The following is a 14,411-nucleotide window of genomic DNA, read 5'->3' as shown; positions in this document are numbered from 1 at the left end:
ATTCACTACCTGGCTACATCCAATCTCTACCTAGCTAACACATGACAGACAGGCATTTACTTTGACTTACCACTTACACTTACTTGCACCCTTCCACCAGTAACACAATCTGAGACTGGTGTCATTCACATCTGGCCTCCTATTCACTACCTGTGTCCAGTCAGTTGCAATAACAGCAATTGCTGTTGTCCTGAGATAGGTATACCATCACCTTACAATTAATGGGCGTATTACGACTTTCACTCACTGCTGACCTCTACTTTTCTGAGAGATTTCCTGTAGCAACAATGGCCTACTTTGAATTGCATCATGTCACTCCTGGTGATGGCAGTTTACCCGTCTCCGATTCAGGTTTTGTAAAAAAAAGTTTATCGTCTCCAGTACGTTGACTTTCCCACACCATGCCAAAACCATATACAAAAATATCATAATAAAATGAAGCCATATTTTCTTGTTTTGTTTATGCAGTAATGTTACCATTAAATAGCTTAATAGGCTTTCTTCTGGAGTCTAGTTTGTGGCATTCATAGCAGATGGAGCCAACATCCAACACACCGCACTGATGCATTCACAGACAAAGAGAATCTACCGCATTCCCCAAATGTCAGCAAGTTAGGTTGATTTATTTAAATGAGCCCATGTTGGCTATATTAACCACAAATGTTTGCATAATTTCTCATCTAGCTCAGTACATTGTTATAATACATTTTTGTCATATTTTCAGGTGCACCTCCCCAATTCACTTACCAAGTTTTCTTTATGAAGAAGTTGTGGACCAATACAGTGCCTGGTCAAGATATCAATGCAGATCTCATTTTCCACTATCATCAAGTGAGAAATTTGTTGTTCTGGGATTTCATTGTTTTTCTATTTAAGGAGATATACAACTGGACATTTCAGTTTTTTTAAAGTCTTAGCTCAGTCAAAGTAACTGGCTTTTCATAGCCAGTAATTTGCCATGCTGCAGCAGGTGCACTCTGCAAATTTGTCAAGTGTTTTTAATTTATATATTTTTTTGCTGTTATAATTGTTTACAACCATAATTCCATTCTCATATAGCTGCAAAAAAATGATGACCACACATGGTAATGCACCATGTCTATCCAATTTTCACATTCTAGGCCATCTTCAGCTGCAGATCTTGTGATTTCCCTTTTTTCCCCACTTACTTTCAGATGATTTCAGTGTGCTAAGGTGGCTTTAGAGCTATCCTGTATAAAATAAAACTGCATATTTATGGTGACACTACTTTAGAAACACTATTTAGAAATGCAGATTAAGATATGCCTCTATGTGTGAATTCTTAAGAAATAAAGATAATGTGCTTTGGCCTAAAGGTAGGGCATTTTGCCTTATCTTATTTTGTTATTAAGATAAATCTTAAATTACATTTTTATAGCAGATACTTATTTTTTTAATTATTTGGAAAAGTGGCAAAACATGATGACTTGAAGGGGTCAGACAGTCTGTATTGGGTAGGTGATTTCATTGAGAATGCGACGACCTCTCCTTCATGCAAAATAGTCATTAAAAAAGTAATCATATACCGAAAAATATAAGGGTGTCCAGACACTTCATCCCCAGACACTTCATCCCCAACGCTTCATCCTTAAAATGAAATTTTAACTATAAAAATTATGAATCCGGAGAAAAATTTAATTGCAATTCAAATAATTATTTTCAGATAAACATCACAATAAGTTTTACAATTAAAATACTTTAACTAATGTTGTAGATGTTCAAATGACGTTGAAGTTAATAGCATGATTTAAATATTATTAATGTATTTCAATATTTATTTTAATTGTAAAACTTATTGTGATGTTTATATGAAGATAATTATTTGAATTTCAATTAAGTTTTTCTCCGGATTCATAATTTTTATAGTTAAAATTTCATTTTAAGGATGAAGCGTTTGGGATTAAGTGTCTGGGGATTAAGTGACTGAGAACCAAATATAAGACAGGAAAACAGAATCAGCCTAATAAGGCTCTGCACAGATCACCCTAAACACCAGACAACTACCATAAATATGTCAGAGTCAGATACACATACTTGCATACATGTTGGGAATAGAGCTTGAAAACATATTTCAGATTGGTAACTTCTCTAATTTAGAAACAAAAAATTTCAGTTATACATTAGCAGTAATTTTGCAGGTAACTTTTTATGTATTGATTTAGATTCCATTTTAGGAAAACAATTTGTCTCAAAGGAGTGAAATGTGTTGTACTTGTATGTTTCCTTGCATACTGTAATATGCTGAAGACCAGCTGTTAATGCATGAGTTTTAAAATCTTTATGCATTGGATGTGTTCTTTTCTTTAAACTGTTATAAATTTTTTGCTTTGTTTTGTTTGGCCTACTTATAAGCATAGTCAGTATGATGTGGGGACAAAAAGCTTGCCATGTCTCTCTTACACCCACCCACACATCAGCAATTACAGAATTAATGCAATGCAGTTGGATAAATTAACTTTTTAAAATGATGTCATTAAAATTAGAGCACCAATGTACTTAAGGCAGTATTTGTCTCAATCTACCATTTGACATTTATTTTCACTTGATAGGCTGACACTTGAATTACTAATATGATCCGCTGGATCTTTTGTGCACAAAAATTGTCGCAGAAAGAATCTTTTTCTTGGCATAGTCTCTCCAAGCAACATGATATATTTGTACAGTATCTTACATGTTCATAAAGCAGTATATATTTATGTTTTAACAGTCTGCAACAACAGCTGAACTCCAATCAATAGTTTTAAAATAAAAGTTTTCTTCTTTTAACAGGAACTTCCAAAATATCTGCGAGGCTATCACAACTGTAATAAAGAAGAAGCAGCTCAGCTGGGAGCCATAATTTACCGTGTTAAGTATGGGGATAATAAACAACACCTTGTGAACATTCCGTAAGGATTTTTTTATCTTTATATTACTTCTACATGACTTATAGCTAAAATTTTAGTATTGCCCACAATTTTTAAAACAGAATAATATTATAAGGCTTTTTCTTTTTATCTACAGAGACCCTCCAGTTTGTGTAACAAGTATTAGCCTGCTTTCTAGTCTACCTTTGAATAAGTCTAGTATTACTTAAAGTGATTGGAATATAAGCAACATGAAGAGCAGGCACAAATCACAAATAGAGAATCTTGTTTTATTTGGCTTTGCAGAATGAGCCAACTTTTCTTTTTAGCATATTTTGGCAACTATATTAACAGCATATCAACATTTAATTTAAAATAAAGAAAAAGTGATGCCAAGTAGAAGGAGTGCATTGTTTCTGTAAACATTATGGCTTCATCCTAAATCTGTGGTTTGTCATTCCTGAAATTCTTCCCCACTCCCCATCTCCCCTTTCCATTGGGTTCTTGTTCATTTTTAACAAGGCAAATCAACAAGAGCATATTTACTGTAAAGTCAAAAAAACCCACTGATGATAGATACATGCAGGTTTTGATAAGGATGTGCTGATAAAATTGATTGGAATGTGACAGTGCTGCATTTTTTTTTTTTTTTGGTGGGGGGGGGGGTGCCTCAGTTAAATGTTTTAAAAAATTATGAACACTTTAACAGACTCCCAGTTCATTATCTCACTACCACCCCTTCAACACAAAGGAACAAGAGGCAATGGTGGTGAAATAAAAATATATATGATCCATGGCCATGGAGGAAATCTGTTTTGATACAAAACATGGGAACAGGCAAGATTAGCAGATGACAGGATGGAAAGGTATCAAACTGAGACTGTTCAGCAGTATGAAATTACAATGCTTTCTTTCTTTTTCTACTCTTTGAAGGGCAAATCTCAGACAGCTCATCCCAAATGATATGTTAAAGGCACAGTCTCCTGATGATTGGAAAAGGGTAAATCTTCATCTTTTTCAATCTTGCATGTGTGTAATCACCTTAATAATAAAGAGAATTTATAAAGCACATTTTCTGACTTAGCAGAAGGCTTAATGTGCTTTACATTAGAAAAGGCTAAAAAAAAAAAGAGGTGCAAAACACACATACGAACACAGCCCAGTATATTTGTCAACAGACAAATGACAAAAAAAATAAAAAAACAAAAACAAAGGAAAGACTAAAATCCAGCTGCTCTGTCATTGGCGTTAGTGAAAGGCTTGGATCATTATATTTTCTTTCTTATCTTCTGAGAAGAAGAAATACCTTGAAAATAGGACTTGTTGATTTTGAAATTCAAGACATAACCCTTTTTTTGTTCCAGAGATATCTCTGCGTCTGATCTCAGATTGTCATCATTGGTTCTATTTCCTTCCAGTGTTCTGTCCTTTACAGTGTGTACATGCAACCCTTGTCATAAGTCATTATACACCCCTATCTCAGCCACACAATTACAACTAAGTGCCAGCTCACCACTGACAGAAATCGACAACATCAGTCATTGCTATTCTGACATCCAAAAGGGGATAACTGAAAAACAACACTGAAAACAATGCTGACAAGACTGAAGCATTGATCGTGGTCCCAAAGAGCTCTCTATCCACTGTCTCTTCTTCTAGTCTATGTCTGGCACCATGATCCCCTTATTCTCAGCTTTAAGAATCTTTGTGTTATTCTCAATTCCACCCTTTCCATTCAGTCCCTCAAATCTCCTTCAGGTTTTTTTTTTTTCCATCGTCAAAGCCTGCCTGCCTATTCATCGATATCTTAATACTGATGTCACCAAGCTAGTTCTCTCCTTTCTTTTCTTATACCTGGATCACCTCCTTGCTTTGCTTACTTCACAATCTGTCTTGCACAAACCATATCCAAACAGTACTTTTGTTATAAATGTCGCCATCACTGTGAAAACTTTTCTGCCTGTCTCACTTTTCAGACTTCATCTTACCCACTTCACTCAGCAGGTGATACACTGTGACTCAACAGTCCCTGCTGGCCAGCAAACCTTCATGTGCTGATTCTTTGGCTGAGAACACTCTTCCTTTACACCTCTCCCGCCCCCACCCACCAGGCTGCCTTTTTGAAGACCTGCCTTATTGGTCCAAGATAATAAACAGATTCTGTAAACTTCAGTGTCTGAAACACAGCAGTTTATTTATTATCTAATTTTAAATTTAGCAATTTCTTCAAAGTTATGGAAAATCTCACTCCCACTGATTGTAAAGGTTCAGAAATTCAAAATACAATATACTCAGAAAGCAGATGATGAAGAACGATTTCACAATACCACATGGTAAGCATCGTTGATGTTGATAAGATTTTGCAAGCTGCAGATGACAATTACAATTTATGTTTGTTAACTTATGTACTGTCACAAAAGCCTCAAGTGTGAAAATTTACAATTGGGACTAATTTGCACATTTATGTGGGCATAGTTACTCATACGATCATTGGCATAAATAACAATTAGATAAAAAGAGACTTTTTGCCTGCACAATTTTTTTAAATGTAAAATTAGGGAAATATTTTTTGAAACACTGTTGCCAATATTCCTTATCCTTTACTGTGTGCATATTACTAGCAACTTACTGTGTTGCTGGTCAAAGCTATAATACTGTGCTTTGAAAAGTTGAATTTGAAGTACATTTATCAGTATAACTTCAGGTGCTCAGGCAGCTACTCAGTAGTGTTGTCTAACATGAACAATTGAAGAAATCATTTTTATTTAATTTCTCAAGATTCATGTTTTTCCTTTTGATCTCATGTTCAATGTATTAACAAGTGATAAAAAAGGACTTTGAGCATATGTGTCACAGGTTGGGTAGGTCTTTAAGTGTTTTCAACTAGCTGCTTAAGACTGTCTCATTTGAAATGACTTTCCAAGCCAAGTGCCTTGAGTTGTTTTTATGGGATCAGTATGCTTTACAAGTCTCATAAATTTCACTTATTGGAAGCAATGCAGAATCATTTTATTCTCATTTTCTTTCTCTTTCTTACTCGCACATTTTCCAAGTTAACAGTTTAAAGCTTTTTAATATAAATAATAGCTACCTCCACATTTTGATCTTAGATAATAATGAATTGATCTTATCAATAAAGCTCAGGATAGCAATGTGTGTGTGTGGGGGGGTGGTTTGTTTAAAAACCATAAGAAATCATTAGAAATCATCCAATTTGAATAAGCCTTATTTAGTGCAAATGGCAAATGAAGACTTAGAGACAAGCTCATTTAAATCTACAAATATAAAGAAAAGAGAAACACTGTCTAGAGAAATATTTGTGGAAAGTCTGTTTTTTTACATCAATGTTCTTTTTAATTTGCAAACAAAAAAAATTAATGATGTATCAAGAGTGGTTCTGGTATATTATTAATTTATGCACACAAGCTCAAGATTTGAGCTTCTTGCTCTCTGCTGTCTTTATGAACTCTAATAAGTTTAGCTCATTTCAATGTTTTCTGTACATGAAGCAGTCCGGTGGCGCAACGGTTAGCGCCTGTCACCAGTACAGTGAAGGTTGGCTGCCCTGAGTTCATTTCTCGTCTCGGGCACGCTGTTCTTTCTCTGCACGTGGCATCTGTTTACAGGGCTGGCTGCTTGCCGTAATATAGCCTTAGTTGCTGACACGGCTTAAAACACCAATTTCCCCCCCCCCCCTTTTCTGTACATGATCTGGCCTGATCAACAGACTTTTCCTTTTATTGTGTCTTCTACCTTACTTCCTTACTTACCCTTGCCTTCTCCCCACAAATTGTCTTTGCTTCTTTTTCTTCACTCTGATAATATGTTCTACTACTTAGAATTGTAAGTATTTCCTGACAAATTCAGCTTCATGTGTCTTTTTCTGCTGGTTGCCCTGAATATATTTTAGTTGAACTCTGTGTACGTACATACTTGACAAGTCAGCTCTTTGAATAATTCCTGTAATAAGAGCTTGTTCAGTATCTAAACCTTACTTGCTGTTTATAGCATATCAGCCATAAAGGCAGTTTTTGTTTTGTTTTGGTTTTTTTTTTTTTTAGTTGTTTATTTTAAGCCAACATAATAATTATAAATAATAAATATTATAATAAAATGTAATCACAGCCAGGAAGGCACATGCTCCCCAAATAAATTTTTGAATTCACATATTACAGTCCCCTTCCCAAGGTCAGGGAAAATCAGAAAAGTCACCAAAATCCAAATACCAATTCCAGTTAGTAGAAAAGCTGAGGAGTTTGCTTAAATGACTCGCTGGTCTATCAGATTTTGGAAAATTCATTTAGTTATGTCCTTTCACCTAACATGGAAATTTTAAGATTTTTTTTTTTTTTTTACACTCTTCTCAAGCAGTTGCATGCCCTTTATCTCTTGTTAAATTTTTCTTCAGTTGATAAAAATGTTTGCTTCACAACTTTCTTGAAAAATAGGAGGAGTATACTTGGTCAGCTTAACTAAAAAGGTGTTGGCTAGACCTAGTTGTGAAGTCTAAAGAGCCAGAAAAATTCTTAAAGTCTAAAGATTCAGAAAAATTCTGTCCTCAGATATTTTTTAAAATTATTATTAAAGTGTTAATTGAATGTTCAGAATATAGTTACGATCACTGCTGAAGTGGATTACTGGCTGGAAAACTTAAAATTGATGCTGGAAATGTCCAGAAAAAGACCTGAAATTTCTATCCAAGTATTATAAACCTTAAACTTCTTAAGGCTGCTTGTTGTTGTGATAGTTTATGTTGATATGGGCTAGATAACATAAAATCTGAACAAATATTCTTGAACATAAAACAGAAGCAACAAGTTGGAAAATTAAGCCATTCTTGCATATGTCATATTTTTGCTTTTTGTGTGGTTATTTTTCTTTTTTTTTAAGATTTGTCAAATCTTGTGGTTTCTTATGGTTTTTTATGGGTTTTTATTTTAAATCTGTAACTCTGGCTCTGAAGTACTTGACATGTATAGTGTGTGTATGTGTGTTTGCGCATGCATGCATGTGTTCTGGATGTATTTGCATGTGTTTGTGTAGGTGATTATTGCAGCATTCAATAGAGATGCAGGTAAAAGTTGCGATGATGCTAAAGTTGACTTCCTGAAGATTATCTACAGGTGGCCTACTTTTGGTTCTGCTTTCTTTGAGGTCAAGGTAGTAAAACTTCACCTTTTTTCTTAATTTTTTTGTTTTTAAGTGACTTGTGTTGTAGGAGACAACAGTGCGTAGTCAAGAAAAAGAGAATAGGATGTTGATGTTCTTAAAAACATATCTCCCTGGCAGTTACTCTATCATGCTTTTTACCGTCTCTCATTAAAAAAAAACTGTTGCAAGAATTAAGTTAAGAATATTGATTCCTAATCACAAAATCTCTCCGCTCCCTAGTTTAGTTTTTTTTTTTTTTTAAATGCTGCTAAGTGTATATATTTAATTGCATTCATTAGCCATAAACCATGAACTGACTTTAAGTAAATTTGACATTATGTAAGAAATAACCCAAATCACAGGCTATTATTTAATGTTGTGTCACTTGTTACAAAATTTAATAATAATTATAGGATTTATAAAGCATTTCCCCACATGGAGTCGATCTCAGTGTGCTTTACAAGATGTAAAGGACAGTAGGTAGTGATGCCATATGACAGAGAAGGGCATCACATTCAAGCAATTATACAAACAGAAGGTGGAGAAAGTAATAGGGGGAACCAATTACACTAGGTGTTTTCAAAAAGTGTCCACTGTATGAAAAGGCAGATGCAGTGTATTCCAGATACTGGGACCAGTGAAAGAGAATGGCTGAAACTCTCCAGTCTAATATGTGGGACAGTGAGAAAACCAGCATGGGCAAAACAAATTGACTTGCTGGGCTTGTAGGGTGACACAGATAGATAAACTGGCATCCAGTGCAGATACTGCAGAAGCCGTGTGACATGATCAACTTTATGCTTGCAGAATACAATAGGAACATCATTGTTCTGAGCAGGTGTTCAGAGAGATTAACACCGTTAAAATAGTGAAGCCTAGACAATACAAATGTCGACATGGGCTGCTTGATGGAAGCTACAGAGAGATTCTAATAGGGCTAATCCTACACAGTTTGAGAAAAATGGACTGGGACAGAGTAAATATAATTCTGAACACAATGAAGTGTCAAAAATTACTCCAAGGATCCTTTACAGACTTGGAATTGTAATGATTGATCCAGAGAAAGTGAGTGATATAGACAGAGGTAGATGTTTAAGCATATGTTAGGAAACTACCAAGATTTTCAGACATGACAAATGTTTCCACATTACAAGCCCCTGTGGGCCCTGTTTCTCATGCTGGGGGTGAGCACCCAACCTCTGGCTGGGTGACTAAGCTGGCCCACCCCTTTGTCTTATACTTTTCCTTTTTCTCCCTTACCTGACCATTTCATCTATATTCTTTTTCTAAAAAAACATCTCCCTGTTACACTACAGTTTCATCTTTCTTTTCTTCTGTCTTCACTGGTCTCTCTCCTGCCTTCTTTTTCTCATCATGCCTTTCCTTTGACATAGTTTTTCTCTGTGGCCTCCTTTAGGCCCCCTGCATTTTCTGGCAGGGCAACCTATGTCGGGGGAAAGTGAGATCCTGGAGGTTGAGATTCCTGATGGATTGCAGCCCATCATACAAACACCTCTTTGGCCCGGACTTCTAGACAGAAGGTTGGGCTGGGCATGTATTGCCCTAGCTTTGCTAGAAAGATGCGGCTGGGATCAATCTGGTCTTCATACTTAAAAGGCTAGAGTATATTATGTATCCTAGGTGCAACACTACTGGAAATGCTGTAAGTAGTACCTCTCGGTTGCATCCCCTTGGACTCCATGGTGGGTGGGAAAAATAAAGCCCCAACCCATTCTAATATGACACCAAAAAAAATCGAACCTGGGAAAACATGTAAGAGAGGATGGTTCATCAGATAGTGAGGACGAAGTGAGAGAGAGCATGAGAAAGAAGTTTGAGGTGTCCTGGGACAATTTTCTTGTGGTAGAGGGGACATAGAAGACAATATTTCAAGCCCTCTACTTTCACTACGGTGATACAGGCCATGCTGCAGCTGATTATTCTTCAAGCACCAAATGTCCTAACTGTGACAGGTCACACGTTGCTTCTTCTAGAGACTGCCCGAAGTGGAACGAAAAGACAGCCATTCATGGCATATGCATGGAATCTGACATCTCTTACGCCGATGCTCCCAGTCACATAGTGGTGACTCCTCAGAAGCATCTTCTACTGTAAGCTCCATTTCCTTCTCAGCAGCCATTGATGATCGTCAGCCTATGTATCTATTCAGACGAACATGACATTGGTCTCTTCTGAGGGCCCTGTCCCAGTCCATTATTCTATGCCTCCTCCTTCTACAGGCTGTGGTGGCACCAACTCATCAAACGCATCTCAAACCACGCAGTATAAAAAATATTATTAAAAGCAGATTTATATAATGCCTTTCTCACAGAGTTAACTCAATGCGTTTCACAAAATAATAATAATAAATGCAAAATTTGTAAAGCGCATACTTACACTCCTAAGGAGTATGGTCTTAGCACTTAAGAACAAGAATGAAACATGGACAGCATACAAGGGACAGGAAATAAAATAGCATATAAACTATTAAAGAATAAACAGCAACAGTACTAAAGGAAGAATAAAATCAAATACAGAAAAGACAAAGAGAAACCAAATAACAAGAACAAGAGCTGAGAGTAACGTGATATTGCAAAAGGAAGAGGAGCAGGGAAAGGTGTGAAAAAGGACTAGCATTATGGGAAAGGGTGTTAGGAGTAATTTTTACGGAAGAGGTGTGTTTTCGGTGCATGTTTAAAGAATTCAATAGGGGGTAGGTGGCAGATATGGAAAGGGAGAGAGTTCCATTAATTGGCTGCACAATAACTAAAAATCATGTGGCCATATGATGTTTTGGTGATAGATGATCATCAGACGGGAAGCAGAGTTGTCTAGCTGGGACATAAGGGAAGAGCAGCTCAGCGACATAATCATGGCAGATGCCAGCAAAGAAATCAAAACACAGCATGGACAGTTTGTCAAAACAAGTCACTTCAAAATACAGATTGAAGCAAAAAAACAAACACAGACCAAACTTATTAACAGTTATACAGAGACAATGCAACGAGCACAAATACAAGGTAGAAAAAAGAAAATACTGCCCTTGAGCATGAACACAGCATCAAAAGGATAATGGTAAGAAAGTCGTAGTGAGGTAGAATCTATACTAAATACTAAATCATTCAGTGAATATCAGACACAATCGCGGTGCACACGACTCAAGTCCGTTCATGAATGCATGTCTAAATAGCGATGCAGACTAGTAGACACATGGCTACCTATGTCCATGTGTAATGATATTTTTTGTTGAAACAATTTCCCAAGTTTTTGCAGTCTTGCCTATCAGAACTAGTAAAAGAATGGTAAAGAATCTTATAGCTTAGTGGCTGTTAAACAGTGAACATATGTGGTTTACAACATGTAAAGTACATGGTCCAACCCTTTTCCATTGCCTTTACCTTTGTGATGTCAGATACCAATTTCTACCGGGCAACTAATGGGTGGATATGGGAAGTATTTTGATCACAGGTCCAAACAGACCTCAACCCTGTGTGACCTTCTGCTCCACAGAGGGGTGCACTAGCTACATAGTATTGATCATTTTCTATATATATCTTTGTTTTTAGCAACCACTAATCCCAAATATATATTTTTTTTTGGTAGCAAACAACAGAGCCTAACTATCCAGAAATCCTGCTTATTGCCATCAACAAGAATGGTGTGAACTTAATACATCCCCAGAACAAGGTATTGGTCATGGACTTGTAAAATGTAGTCTCATTAGATTTATATAGTATATATTTTGTCACCTGTAAATTTTCAGTGTTTTTTTTTCTATTCATTATTCATTAAGGACTCTTACCTTTAAATTTTGTGTAAAATTCTAGACACCTCACATTTACTTTGGTACTGTCATACTACTTTTTGAAATCTACCAAAAAATACCATGTTTTTCAGGCAAGTTTGTCTTTTGATCAGCATAGTAACTTGGTACTGGAGTGATAAGTGTTTATTAAAGAAAAATCCTGTTAGGAGACCATAAGATTTGATTAACTGCACAAACACCTTAAATCCTTTTCTTTTTCTTTGTAATGCTTAAGTTTAAAGAGCAGAAGTGAATAGATCCAAAATCTACATACAGACAGCACACATACCATGAAATTTGAACATATGTAAGGCACGCACAAAGGCGCCCCCCTCTCTGACTACTATCATTCCTTTGGAACAGCTAGCTGAGTCACATGCCCTGAATTCACAAGGAGGTGTGCGTGCACTTAACACACACCAGTCACTTAGCCTTTTGCTTCTGAAGAAAGCATGCAGATACATGTCAGAAGTGTCAGTGATCGCTATTTTTTTACACTCTTTTAACACACTGCGTCCTTCTGTCTGGTTGGAATTTTGTAATTGATTTCTCACCAACTTCCTAGTATACTAGAGGTCTGAAATTTCCCACTCTTTTACTAGGCAACCCCACCACCACCACCAGTGTGCCCCTGGTTCCAAGGCACCTTTTACTATTGTACATGTTTTAATTACATGTCTTGGCCACCAAGGTACCCTGCCAGAAATTTTTTACAGCTGATTTTTTTTTTCTTGTTTAGTTAGATCCATCCTTTTGGCAGCTATTTTTTTTCCATTTTTAAAGATGGTAGAGCTTTATTATCCAATTTAAGGTTTTGTTTTGGGGGCTTTCTAGGTTCTGGTTTAATGGTAGACTTTGGCCACAACACCCTTTTCTTTAACATACTACCCCTTTTTCCTTGTATTTTTTTATGTTCTTAGTGGTGTTATTGAATAAACTGATTCTTTTCACCCATTTCATTAACCTTCTCTTGCTATGATGCAGCTCACATGTTTGCTGTCTGCCAAGTCTCCAGTCATTTGAACCCTTAATTTTCTTAGTTCCAGACCTTGGGTAGTGCTGAATCAACAGGTACCGAAGGGTAGTGATGGTCCAATGCTTTTACTGGGAAATTACCCATAACAAAGTTGACCTACAAAGTTGTGAACCACAGTTGTGTTGCCTTGGATTTCAAATATTTTATGATCTTCTGTGTTAATGTTTCACCCATTTGGGATACGCTTGAAGATAACCCGTCTTGGACATAAGCCCCGTGGGATTCACTTAGATATGTAACCAGCTGAACATCAGCCTCAGTGCACCACTGTGTTAATAGCATGCTGCCTTGGATATAAACCACCGGTCAACAGTCCGTGGGAACACCCATCTATCTATCTATTCCTCTTCGTGCATCAGGTTGCACATAAGGCCTCAACCAGAGTCCGCCACCGATGTCGATCGGCTGAAACCCGCTCTAGGTGACCCCATGTCCAGCCCTTTCCTTTCATCTCCCTTTCCACTGTTCTTCTCCAAGTTTCCTTTGGGCGGCCTCGTTTTCTTCGGCCGTCTGGAGTCCATCGTAGGGCGACTCTGGAAAGGTCTGCTGTCTGCTGGCGGAGCACATGTCCAATCCATCGCCAACGCCTTCGTTGAACCTGCGTGGTGATGGACTCCGTTTCAGTTCTTCGGTGGAGTTCTTCGTTGCTGATGGTATTTGGCCAAAAGATGTTAAGTATGCGCCTGAGGCATCTGTTTTGGAAGACGTCAAGCTTGTTACTGATGGTTTTGGTCATCTTCCAGGATTCTGATCCGTAAAGGAGGGTGCTGATCACATTTGACTTGAAGATTCTCAGTTTGATCTTCTGGCTGATGTTTTTTGCCTTCCATGTGCTCCTGAGTGAGGCGAAGGCCTGGCTGGCTTTCGCCAGTCGGGCTCGAATCTCCACCTCCGCATCCCCGGTGTTTGACATTTTGGACCCAAGATAGGAGAAACTGTCAGCTTCCTCAATCTCTTCTCCATTTAGTTTGATGCTGTCTTGGACTCTGGCGTTCACTCTCATACTTTTCGTTTTCTTTGTGCTGACCTTCAAGCCAAGGTTTCCAGCTGTTTCTGAGAAGGCCTTTGTTTTTTCATGCATGTCTTGGTGGCGGTGTGACAGCAGGGCAATGTCATCAGCAAAGTCCAAGTCTTCCAGCGTTGTTGCTGTCATAGTCATGGTCCATCTGATCCCTCTCCTCTCACTGTCGGTGGAAGTCTTCATGATCCAGTCCATGGCCAGGATGAAGAGGAACGGCGACAGAATGCAGCCCTGCTTCACCCCGGTACTGACGTTGAAGGGGTCTGTGAGCTCTGTGTCACAAACAACCTGGGATTTGAAATCGCTGTACAGCATTGCAATGACCTGAACAAGTTTTGCAGGGACTCCGTAATGCCTCAGGATCTTCCAAAAGGACTCGCGGTGGATGCTGTCAAAAGCCTTCTCCAGGTCGATGAAATTGATGTACAGCGGTGTGTTCCATTCGTTGCTCTGCTCCAGAATCTGTCGCAGAATGAAGATGTGTTCGGAGCAGGATCGCCCAGGACGAAATCCTGCTTGCTGTGGTCAGAG

The 14,411-nt window shown here is 37.6% G+C and overlaps 1 protein-coding gene across 3 annotated transcripts in view; it reads left to right on the top strand.

The window, feature by feature from the left end:
- Positions 1-14,411, top strand: part of LOC112554850 (myosin-VIIa-like) — a 183,678-nt gene that overhangs the window by 161,032 nt on the left and 8,235 nt on the right. The window contains exons 42-46 of one of the 3 annotated variants that reach the window (XR_003097330.1): positions 725-831; positions 2,791-2,909; positions 3,801-3,867; positions 4,844-8,027; positions 11,622-11,653. Coding sequence is in view for 2 of the 3 variants with exons in the window: in XM_025222903.1 (XP_025078688.1) it covers positions 725-831; positions 2,791-2,909; positions 3,801-3,867; positions 7,911-8,027; positions 11,622-11,705 (494 nt within the window). In the remaining variant the exon portion in view is untranslated. The other 2 variants (XM_025222903.1, XM_025222905.1) reach the window with 2 other exon arrangements.

This window comes from Pomacea canaliculata, linkage group LG14 (assembly GCF_003073045.1).
Source record: "Pomacea canaliculata isolate SZHN2017 linkage group LG14, ASM307304v1, whole genome shotgun sequence".
NCBI classification, from domain to species: domain Eukaryota; kingdom Metazoa; phylum Mollusca; class Gastropoda; order Architaenioglossa; family Ampullariidae; genus Pomacea; species Pomacea canaliculata.
This window is presented reverse-complemented; position numbering and strand designations above follow the sequence as displayed.